Source organism: Loxodonta africana, chromosome X, assembly GCF_030014295.1.
Source record: "Loxodonta africana isolate mLoxAfr1 chromosome X, mLoxAfr1.hap2, whole genome shotgun sequence".
In the NCBI taxonomy this organism is placed as follows: Eukaryota; Metazoa; Chordata; class Mammalia; order Proboscidea; family Elephantidae; genus Loxodonta; species Loxodonta africana.
Window position 1 is genome coordinate 62,371,926 of NC_087369.1, and position 11,593 is coordinate 62,383,518.

Here is an 11,593-nt window from a genome sequence, read left to right on the forward strand (position 1 = left end):
GACCTTTGAGATGGGGGCACCTGTGGAAGTCCCAAGGCCGGGGGCAGGAGGGAGGCCTTCCTTGGTCTCCTGTTTGCCATTAGTGAGGAGGTAGACCTGTCACTGAGGTGGCCAGCCTGGCCCTCCTGTGGGACTGACTGTCTGCATTTCCCAGGGCCCTCCTCCCTCCCTGCTCCTGAGGCCACCTCTCTGCTCTCTCCCTCCCTGCCCAACCTGATCTCAGCACTGTCCCCTACAGAGTATGGGATCATGGGCCCATGGCCCAGTGAGGCAGACTTGGGGGACGGGGCCGGGTGGTGCAAGCCTGGAGGAGCCTGGGAGGTGGGGTCTTCCTCTAGGGCTGTCCTTCTCTGAGGGCTGCTCTCTTGTCCTTTCCAGATGAGCTGCTGTAACTCAAGTGCCCTCTGCACACAGTGCTCAAACTCACACCTGTGTCTTATGGTGAGTGCTCTGCCTCATCCAAGGAAAGGCATGTGTCTACTGTGCACAACAGTGTCCTGAGAGGGACCCAGGATGAGGGTACCAGCCATGTTATGTGCAATTCCTCACCCCCAGGAGGAGGTCCCAGGCATCCTCCACCTCTCCCACAGTCCCAGGCATAACCCTGGAAACGTTAAGGTAAGAAGACTCAATTTCTGTCAAAATCACAAAATGTCAGTGTGGCCAAGTAGACCCAGCATCCAGAAAGGTGAAAAACACAGTGCTGGCCAACAAGGTGGAGGCCCACCACAAGCCTGTCTGAAGGGGTGGGGTCAGGACAGGGCCAGCTTCCTGGGTATGCAACCTGTGCAGTCGAACAGATCCTTGTGCTTAGAAGGGCCCTACACTTGGTTTAATGCTCTGCTGTCCCCGTCTTGAAATTCTTAATAATTTTTGAGCAAGGGACCCAGATTTTCATTTTGCACTGGGCCTTACAAATTACGTAGCTGGTCCTGGGTCGGGATCCAGGTCTGGCTGAGAGAGGACCCTCTTCTAGGGGAAAAGAAGCGAGCAGCAGGCACTCTCACACTGCTGTCTCCCTCTTTTTAATGCAGGGCCCTGTCCTCCTAAGCTCTGGACATCACTGGGGGACCCAGGAAAGCCCTGGACACTGTCCCTGCCCACTGCTGAGCCCTTCCCAGGAGTCCATACTATCTCTGCCCTCACTCTCTTCCACCTGAAGGAGTTGTAGCCCTGTCCCACCTCCTCCAGGTATCACCCAGCCCATGAAGGCACCAGGACCAATGCCTGGCCTTGGTGTGGGGGAGGGGGAGAATGCTGCTTCCATGGAAGAAGACCACAGAAGTCTTGGTTCACAGTTACAAGCATTGGGCTGTCTAGCACTGCCTGGAGCTTTGTTTTTCTTAAATTCTTCTCTTAGCAATAATGGCTCCTCCTCCTCCTCCTTGCTGGAGGGGTGAAAATGTCATTGTGAGTCCTGCCTATTGTCCTTAAGCCAGGTCACAGTGATGAGGTCTTGAAACCCTGTGGATGATGAGGGAACAGTTCCAGGACAGCACCTCTAAAGACAAGGGAGCAAGAGGTGGGTCCTGGTGAGTGCCTATGGACTCTCTTTCCTTGCTGGGAGGGACAGTTGGCACCAGCCCACAGTCCTCCACTCCATCCCTTCCCCTGCTCCCCTGCTGGAGTCTACCTGGGGCTGCTGAGCAATGCTTGTAATACATCACACAACTATGTGGACTGGGGCCTCTGTAAACTCATGGTATCCACACTCAGCTGGAACCTCAACACCTCCCAGAATCCTACCCATGCCTACCCACCTTTTAGGCAGAGGCGGGGCCCACCTACACCAGACAGCCCAAAGAAGGTTCCTCCCTAAGAGCCCAACCACATGGCAGTTCTAGCAACATGTGCACACGAAAAGGCGGAAACGTCCAAATTAATTTTGTAATTTTAATGTAACACTGATACCAAAAACATGAAAGCACAAGAAAAAGCAAGCAACAAAGGCAGAAAAAGCGAAGAAAGCTTCATCTTGCATGCCATCTTCAATCGACAGGTAGAAGCTGCCACGAGTGCTGGGTTAAGAAGGAATCTGAGGAGGCACTCTGGTTTGGAGAGTAAGATTGCTACAGTTCATCAGCGGTGTCTGTAAACACAAGAAACAAAAGTGAAAACATAATTTGAAATACATTAAACAGTGAAGGATATATACAACAAAAACAGTGTTTTTCTATTCTTCATCATTCTCCTACCCCAGGCTTCCCTCTGACATCTCACAGCTCCTCTGCACACCCTCCTCAGAGTCTACTTGAAACCAAAAAACAAACCAAGCCCACTGCCATTGAGTCGATTCTGACTCATAGCGACCCCGTAGGACCGAGTAGCACTGACCCCATTGCGTTTCCAAGGCTGTAAACTTCACGGGAGCAGACTGCCACATCTTTCTCCCACAGAGCGGCTGGTGGGTTTGAACCACCGATCTTTTGGTTAGCAGCCAAGTGCTTAACTACTGCACCACCAAGGCTCCGTAGAGTCTAATTTATCAAGTGAAAATCTTACTGAATCCAGGAGAAGAAGTTGGCACCGGCTCTGGCGGCATTTCTGGTCCGGATGGTAGAGCTAGTGCTAGGGCCATCTAGGATGCTGGTGCTGGCCCCACCATTGGTGCCACTGCTGACACCAGCTCTCCATGTGGCTCTCCTGTTGGCACGGTTACTATTCAGAAGGTACTGATGGTACCTGGCCCAGAAAGCAAACGGTATCCTGGCCCAGGCATCGCCAAAATCTCCATCCTCATCCCAGGTCAGGAGCTCCACCTGTATGTCATCCCAGCTCCACCGTCCAATCAGAGCTTCATCCCCGATATTCATCTGGGCCCTCATCTGTGCCCTGGCATGTTCCTCAGCCATATCCACATCCATAGTTTTGAAAGCATCATCCACAGCCTCCAAGAAATGAGCCTTCCATTCCCTGGGGTCTCGGTTCTGATTCTGAGATGCAATAAGAGCAACCATAACCACAGAGCTACCACACATTCATTGAGCACCCGCTTCCTGCTATGCAGCCTATTAAGCACTTTGCTTTGGAAGATAAAAAATAAAGGTTACTGGCATCAGGCTTCTATAATAGGTGCCAGGCCCGGGATTTCACCCCGTCCCTCACACTGACTACTTCTGTGACCTTGTATAAGTTACTTAGAAACCTTTCTGAGCCTCTGTATCCTCACTGGCAACAGAAGGTGACAAGGAGGCTGTTGACCAATCAACAAACAAGCAAGGTATGGAATGTGCCTATGCCTGTGCATGGCACCTAACAGAGCCTCTCCGTTACCTGCGCGATGAATCTCAGGACCCTCATCTTGCTGGTCTCATGGCGGGCTCGCAGGCCCCAGAGGAATTCATACTCAGGTGGGCTGCTATTTGGGATCTTTTTGTACTCCAGGTACCTTAGTGAGAGAGGAAAAGAAATTTTTGCTTCTAACCAAGCAGATCTGTTTTTCATCTAATGGGTTCCAGGTGGCACCTCCTCAAGCCTAACGCTACAGCTCAGCTCCTGGAAGGGGATTTCTCCACACCCAAACTCACTCCCAGGGTTTTTGCCTCTGATATTGAGGCCTTCAGAACCCTGGTGGCACAGTGCTTAAAAGCTCGGCTGCTAACCGGAAGGGCGGCTGTTCAAATCCACCAGCCACTCCTTGTAAACCCCGTGGGGCAGTTCTACTCTGTCCTATACGGTTGCTATGAGTTGGAATCGACTCGACGGCAACGGGTTTGGTTTTGGTGTTGAAGCCCTCAAAGCCTTATGTCTTTGGTCCTACCCAGAAGCAACTGGAGGTGCAGGGGAGGTACGTGTAGGGCATTTGTTCATCGGAAGGCCGCAAGTTGTGGGCCCCTTGTCACAATGAACCCGAATTCCTGTTGGGTGTTTTGTACACAGAGGGGCCATTCTTCAGGCTCCCTGCTCTGAGCACACCTCACTGCAAGGGTCTCGTCTGAGACCTGGCCAAGCCCTACAAAGTTCCGCCATAGAAGACAACTGTAAAGGGAAGACACAGACAACCGAGAGTGGCGTACTCCATGCACACTCTGTATTATGCTCCTGACAGAGTGCGCACGAGCAGGTCCTCGTATGGGAGTGTGTGTGTGTCTGTGTGTCTGTGTGTGTCTGTGTGGTATGTGTGCCTGTTTGGGGGTACACACGTTTCCCAAGAACCAAGGATGGGGTGGGCCCTGGCCAGAAAGTCAGGAGAACTGTGCTCCAGGCCTGAATGGTCCCATTACCAGCTCTGGGCCATGCCCAGAGTCTTCTCCCCAGGTTCCTTAGATGTGAAATGGGGGAATTCTCATAACAGCCAGTAGGGCAGGCGCTAAATGAGAAGGCGGTTGTAACACAGCCTGCGCCGTGTTCTCAATGTGTGTTCCCTTTCCCCGACATTGCCCTGGAATTCTTCTATCCACAACTCACATACTCTCATCCACTTTCAATATATCAAGGCACCCGTTCCTCTAGTGCTAGATATGGGGTGGGGAAGGGCTTTCTGAGCCAGACCAACACACAAAGGAGCACATGAGTGTGACACGAAGTTAACACTTACTTCTGCTTCACAAAGTCATCTGTAAGGAGCTTCCTCAGATCGCCAAGGAATGGGTGCCTCACCCTGACGGCAAGAAAAAGAACCTACGGTTAGAGGTAGTAAAAGAAATAAAAAAAGAAATAGTAGCAGTGTCCAAATTTGGGCAGGAGCACTCCCTAACAAGATTGAGAGCTTCCCTGCCCAGGGGGCTTCCCCGTGGAGGCCTGGGCATGCAGCAGAGGCCAGACAGCCACTTGTCAGAGACGCCCTAAGTAGGGGATCAAAAAAAAAAAAAGGATCAAAGGCGCCCCTAATTCTGACCGTCTACCTTAGACGTTGTCTGGGGACAGACAGGGGACCGAGAGCAGAGAGGAGGCTGAGAGTTCAGGACTGTTTCGTCATCCACCTTGGTGAGATCCTTTGCTCTCTACTGGACCAGGACACCCCACTCCCCTGCACCAGACCACCACGCTATTGAAATCCTGGGATCTCTTTTGCCAAGGGACAACACTGAGAGGTAGGAGCTGAGAGAGGCCAATCATACCCGGGGTGCAGTCCCATCTTGCGTAGTGCCTCCCAGAGGACAGCTGCAAGGGAAGACATAGCACAGGAATTCAGCACACGAAAATGACACTGTGGGCGGTCCCCCAGCCACAGGTCCAGCCACTCACCCTCGCTAGCACGGTTGCCATTCATGAAGATGACGCCCAGAATCACCAAGACGAGACTCAACCTGGGAGTGTCCTTGGTCCTAAAGGTGTAGAAAGAGGAATCCTCTCCAGCAGCCATTTGCACAAGAGACTACAGCCGGCTCACCCAACTAGCCTCTCCCAGATTTCTCAGCTAGAGGGAAATTCTTCCCAGCACTTGATCCTGGCAGACAAATCATTCCTCCGCCTGACACTTAATCACTTCATCCATACAATGTGTATACTAATACTTTGCTTCCAGGGTTCTACAGAGGGCAGGGGCAGTCACAGAGCAAATGCTGGCAAAGGTGTATTCAGAGGCAAAGCCGAACTTTTCCTGCCCACCGGGCCTCAGAATCTACCCTCAACAGGAAGCTCTCCAGTGAGGACCACCCAGCCAAACCCTACTGCTCAGCAGGGAGAGGCAAGCAACGACAGGCCGGATTTCCTGGGAAGCTTCAGGAGGTAGGGAGCAAAACCCTGACCACAGCTACTATACGTTTCACTCAGTCATCACTGGGCACCACTACCTGTGTGTAGGAGCTGTGCTAGGAACGTAAGCCCTGTTTTCCTGTTCCTCTGAGAGCATGTGGGGGGCTGGGCAGGAAAGGGGCGCCACCAAGGAAGGCCACAGCCCTTCCCTTTCTTACTTCCCAAGAAGGCGAGCTGAAGAGTCCTGTGTGCAGACAAGAATATACAGGTGTTCTTCCTTGTCAATTTCCTTGAGGTGGATCCCAAATTTCTACATGGGGGAGAAAACAAAGCGTGAGATGAAAAATCCAGCCTGGGCTTCCTGCAGGCAGCCACTTGATTCCATGTTAGAACTTTTCCTGAGCACAGAACCCCAACTTGTGAGAGAGGGTGGAAGAAGAGAGGACATGGAGGACCTGGCTCCATGGCAGCTCTGATACTGCCCAAGGAGATGAGACTAACTTCTCAAGACAATGAGACACTCAGAGAGGATGAGAGAGGGGAACTGAGGGAAGGACATATGCCCCAAACTGCCAGTGTAATGGAAGCTCAAAGGTGGAGAGGTTAGGGAAGGCTTCTGGAGCAGGCAGTACTGAAGTTGGGCCTAAAAGGGCTGCAGAGTTCAAGGCTTCCCCACTGCTCTTATTCCACAGAGCAGCCCCGCACCCCTGTACCCACCTTTTCCAGAGTGTATGTTGCTCTTTCAATGATCTCTGGGAAATGTTCGTCGTATTCTCGGATGACATCCTTCAGCATGTCTGCAGGAGGGGAGAGTTGGGGAGAGCTCCTGGGCTGAGCAGGGGCCACAGAGCTGCAGCTCCATGGCCAGCCCTGCTGAGGGTAGCACAGCCAGGGTCCTGTGCTGTAGAAATGAAGGAGCCAGCCATGGCCTGATGGGGTGGCGGCATATGAACAAAAGGACGCCCAGAGGTGAGGGTGGGGGAAGGGCAGAGCTCAGGGAAGGGCACAGGTTGCCTACCTGAGCGCTTAATGGGGATCTTCTTGTAGTCCTTAATCATCAGGTACTTCACCAACTTATTTGCCTGGAGAAGGAGGAACACACGGGGAGATCAACGCCTGAGTGACTGCAGAGAACTGGCCGGTGAGGGAGAAGAAGAGGGAGACGGGGGAGGGCGGGCTTCTTACCCTCTCTTGCAGAAGGACCACATTGCGGGGTGGCAAGCACAGTACGTGCCTTGAGGGTATCTGGGACCTCAGGGTCATCGGGGGCCGAGGGGCCATCGGAGTCCTCGCCGTCAATGGGGGTTGCGATGCTCTCCAGGTCGGTGGGACTGCAGGAGGCTCTCTCTCCTCCTCGCTGCTCTCATATTCATCATCCAGGTGCTTGGACTGTGTCATTAGAGGAGAGACCCAGGGTTACCAGGCTCCCCGTGCAAAAGTGTCTGGCACACACCTTACCCACAGCAGGTACTTGGTAAATGACACGTGTTGAGTGCTTACTACGTGCCAGGCCCCGAACTAACCTCTTCTTCCACTAGTCTGTGTGCTCCCTGAAGACAAGAACTTTGTGGAGTAAAAACAATACTCGGCCCACTTGTGTTGGCGAAACATGGACAGGCTGAGAGAAAGGGAGAGGAAAGGGGAGGGGAGGGGAAGGAAGGGAGTGAGGGCGTGTGGAAATGGCAGGGAGATCTCACCTTCTTCGTCCTCTTGCCTCCCATCCTGGCCCGGGGCTCAGCACTGTGCTGAACAGTGGCAGCTGCACCCTCAGGCTCAGGGATGCTTGTGGCCATCTTGGCCTCGGCAGCAGTCACTGCCACAACATTCTGAGGCTCCACCCACCGAGTCTTGGCCAGAGCCTTCCCAGACTTGGTTGTCTTGGGCTGGGTGGCTGCCACCTCCTTGGCAGATGCTGCCTGGTGCACACGAGAGGCAGCACTGAGGCCATCCGTCGCAGCCTCTTGGGCTGGGGTGGGTCTCTTAGGCCGTGGGAAGGCCATGCCACTGACACCTGCAGGCTGGGTGAAATCAAAGACATCGTTCTGACCTAGAAAGACAGTCTTGGGCCGGGTGGTATCCAGCTCACTGGCACGTGGAGCCTGAGAGAAAGCACTGGCAGTACTAGGGGCCTCAGTAGCAGCCTCCTGGGCCTGGGAGGCTGTCTGGGGCTCCGTGGAGGTTGCTGGAGCCCCAGGGGCAGTCATCTCACTGTTGACTGGCATCTTGGAGGTCTGTGGAAAAGCAGGAGTTGTCCTAGGGGTGACTCCCTGAGCCTCGGCATATGTCATGGGCTCGGTATCGTCTCCTGAGGCCTGGTCTCTAGCCACTGGGTGGTTAGCGGCTGCCCTATTGTTGGAAGTGATATGGGCAGTGGCGGCAATGGCAGGAGTGGCCCAGTTGGAGGCCGCAGGGCGGGCTATGTTCGTAGCACGGGCAGCTGCCTCACTGGCAAGGGTTTCTGGATCCAGCTGCAATGCCTCCATCAGGGTCTGGGCCAGCACAGGGTTTTCCAGTTCCCAGGGCTCATTCTGCAAGGCCAGAGAGAAGGGTAGGGGAAAGCAGGCAACTCTGCACACGTGCATCATGCTTCCCCTGTGCTGGCCAGCCTCCTCCCAGCAGACAGCCGGCTCTTCCAAATCTCCCCACCCCCTCAAGCAGGAGAGGGCTTTGGGAAAGCTGGGTAATCCTTCCCCACTCAAACCTCCCTTCACCCGCCCTCCTTGTCTCCTCCCCCGATTCACAGGGGAGAAGGTCCAGGGCAAGCAGGTGGCCAAAGGGGCCTCACCGACAAGATGCGAAAGCCTGCACCCAAGCTACCAAAGGCTCTGAGGATATGGATGTCAAAGCTGGTAAGGGTGCCGTAACCACCAAAAGCACCAAATTCTTCATAGTCGTTTCCTTCAATCATCTCTTCCTCCCCGACTCCCTGGCTACCCTCATCCATGTCTTCAACATTGTAGCCTTCTGATTCCATGCTGTAGCTCCCCTGGGCGGTGCTGTGGGACCCAAGCATAAGAGAGCTCAGCCTGAGAGGGAGGGTGAGGCAGCTTCATGGCTAGGGGGCAGGATTCATTGGGAGGCAGGATTTGGCGGGAGGTGGGGGGTGGCAATCACAAGGCTACTAGGCAGTACAAGGATGGGAGGGATCTACTGGGGTGGATTCTGTGAGGCATAGAGTCCTGGGAAAGGGATAGATGAGGGGAGTTTAGGATAGGCAGGATCCCCATCCTAGTGAGTAGGTTAGAAGAGGGGGCTGACTGAGGGCTTGGGTTGGAAGAATCCCAAAGGGGATGCATTGAGAGACGGAGAAACAAAGGGCTTGGATTTCAGGGTCTGAGCAGGGGACCAGGATGAAGGGGGAGCAGATGGGAGGGCTCAGGCAACAGGGACAGCAGAAGGCTCTGAAAAACTGAATCCGAGGACCCTGTCTGGCAACATCTGGGTGAGGGAAGTCAGCTGGTTCCGGTCTAGATTGTGCTTATACAGAAATGCTAGGAGTGGATGGGGTAGGGGTCTCGGACCTAGGTGAAGCTCGAATTGGAGCGCGGGAGGTCTCAAATCCAACGTACTCCAGGCTAGGGACAAGAGGTCAGCTAGGCTGAGGTTAACTAGAAGTGGCTGAGGGTAGGGTGGGGGTGGGGCCTCCGGACTAAGAAAGCTTATTTCATGGCACAGGGGTCTGCTGAAGTGGCTTGAATTTGGGCGCCTTGGTTAGGTGCGGGGAGGGCTCCTAGCTACACCTCATGTCTAGTGGGGTTCTAGCTCTGTGGCATGGGGCTTTGTTCAGATCTCAGGTGGTAAGGGAGGATGTCGGGTGCCACTCGTCCTGTCCAGGTCCATTCTGGGGCTGGATTCTTACCTTCATTGAGGTTCCAATGGCTTCAGTCCTCAGCACCAGGAACTGGCAACCTTGCCCTTGCCTACTGCTGCCGGCACAGCAGCTCCAACCACCCCGCTCCTTTTGTCAGTGCACCTCCGGAGGCTGGAGAGCGTTGCGCATGCGCGGACTCCTCCACCAAGCCGCTTTTCCAATAAAACCCGTTTTTAACCAGGTCCGCCTCGCGCGTGGGATTCCACTGGATGCTGGTTTGGTGGTGGGGCATGGAAAGTGGGGGAGTGGGGACGGAATGGTCCTCTTCTTGCCTCCAGATTCCCGTGATCCACCCTCTGACCTCAGGTGGGCTCAGGCACACCCAGCAGCGGAGCTTAACCCATCCAGTCTTCTACTATCAACTTCAGCCTCTCCCCCTTTTGCACAATGCTTTTCAGTCCTTTCCTTACCTCTCCCACAAAATTTCTCCTGCCTTCTCCAGTATACACTATGTCTTACTTTCCCCAGCATGATCCCTAGGTCATAGTTAAAGAGATCTCTATCTGGTTCCCTGACTGTGACAAGTACAAAACCTCAACCAAAGAGTCCAGGGCATGGCAATGGCTGGAGGATGGTGGGTCCCTTTGTGTTCTTCTCCACTACCTATCTTTATGGAGCATCTGGGAGTATCTGCCTCCAGAGCTACCCTTTATGCGGCTTGTATGTCACAACAGAGTCTGTGCTGGGGCTTGTTTTCCTCTCACAGCTGCCCTGGGAGGTGAATGCCAGCATTTCCATTTTACAGATCAGGAAGCTGAGCCATAGACAAGGTAAATGAACTACACAAGGCCATAGAGACAGTAAACAGAAAATGCAAAAATTTGTGCCTGGGTCTTTCAAACTCCAAAGCTCGTGTGCCGCTAGTGCTGGCCTGGGGACGGAGGCACCCTCTCTTCCTTAGTTGAGCGTGAAATATCCCCCTAATATTTGTCCCAAAAACCAAGCTTTGTGTTCCTGGAGACCCAAGTTCATGCTCTGCCTTCAGGAGAATTCAGGTAGAGAACCCCAGCCTCATCCCCCACCCCTGACTGCGCTGTGTGTGTCCATCCAGGTGTGGAAATTGCTCCAGGGGAATTACTCCAGTATCAGGCCTCTTAGTTGTGAGTGGCATGAACATGGTGTCCTAGAGGTCTCCCCGGTGCTCACTGGAGCAGCCAGGACAATCAGGCACTTGTGTGTCTGAGCCATGGCAAGCCCTGGTTTAGAGTAAATGTTTGCTCTGGTTCCTTCTGGGGCTGGGGCCTGGGGCAGCTGTGGTCTCATAGAAGGAGGCTGGGCTGGGCTTCAGAATTCCTGGGATGGAGTACTGGGCCTGTCTGTCACTGGCTGTGTGAGTCTGCTCAGGTCACTCAACCTCTCTGAGCTCCAGTTTCTCAATAAGCAGAAATGGGAAGCATAAGGAACACTTATTGGGGTTCTACCCAAAGGGACACATACGCCACTGTGGTTGCCAGATCACTGAGAAACTCAAAAAGGCAGAAAATGATAGTCAGATGTGAAGTGTTCCTGACTCAAATTGAACCTGCTCTTTTTAAAAAAAATCCATACTTTACTTTCATTCTTGTTTTTTATATCAGCCTCTGCCAGGGACCCTATGTAGCAATGGAAGCAACTAAGGCCACTGCTCTTACTGTCTAGTGATCAATATCAATTCTGCCCGGCTGGATGGCTGGCTTTCCCCATCTATTTGGTACCAACCTCCCCTATCAGCTGCCTGTGTCTCTTCAGCCTCTCCTCTGTAACCTGTCTTCTGTGAGACATGACCAGACCCTAGAAACAAAAGCCCTGACAAATCTCTATGTTAATAACTTGAAAATCTACAACACCAGTTCAACCTTCACCTTTGAGGTCCAAATCCATATGTTCACCTGCCTCTGTGATGTCTCCATTTGGATGTCTCAAGGGCTTCTTGTAGTTAGCCTGTCCACAATTCGTCACTTGGCATACCCACTCCTCACATGCACTCACACATTCACACCTCTCTCTCTCTTTCTCCCCTCTTCACAATCTCAGTAAATGGCACCGTTATCCACAAAAATATTCACTCCAGAAACTGAAAGTCATCTACCACCACTCCCCCTTTCT

The 11,593-nt window shown here is 53.3% G+C and overlaps 1 protein-coding gene and 1 non-coding gene across 2 annotated transcripts; both read right to left on the reverse strand.

The window, feature by feature from the left end:
- Positions 1-1,345: 1,345 nt before the first annotated feature.
- Positions 1,346-9,740, reverse strand: LOC100658343 (melanoma-associated antigen D4). Its single transcript, XM_064278436.1, has 14 exons — positions 9,562-9,740; positions 8,423-8,633; positions 7,335-8,165; positions 7,161-7,187; positions 6,823-7,026; positions 6,656-6,719; positions 6,355-6,434; positions 5,856-5,947; positions 5,188-5,267; positions 5,061-5,103; positions 4,538-4,600; positions 3,274-3,388; positions 2,503-2,933; positions 1,346-2,089 (listed from the first exon to the last, which is right to left on the reverse strand). Exons 1-14 carry the CDS (start codon positions 9,738-9,740, stop codon positions 2,080-2,082), a joined length of 2,430 nt encoding a protein of 809 aa, XP_064134506.1. The 3' UTR covers positions 1,346-2,079.
- Positions 3,790-3,918, reverse strand: LOC111747768 (small nucleolar RNA SNORA11). The gene has a single exon (XR_002783716.1). It is a non-coding gene; the product is annotated as a small nucleolar RNA SNORA11 (small nucleolar RNA).
- Positions 9,741-11,593: the final 1,853 nt, after the last annotated feature.

Coding starts and splice junctions, on each gene's coding strand:
- LOC100658343 (XM_064278436.1), bottom strand. CDS start 9,740: ATGCCCCACCACCAAACCAGCATCCAGTGGAATCCCACGCGCGAGGCG. Junction 5,104..5,187: donor TGGCAACCGTGCTAGCGAGG/GTGAGTGGCTGG, acceptor CTTCCCTTGCAG/CTGTCCTCTGGGAGGCACTA. Junction 2,934..3,273: donor TCCTGAGATTCATCGCGCAG/GTAACGGAGAGG, acceptor ATTGCATCTCAG/AATCAGAACCGAGACCCCAG.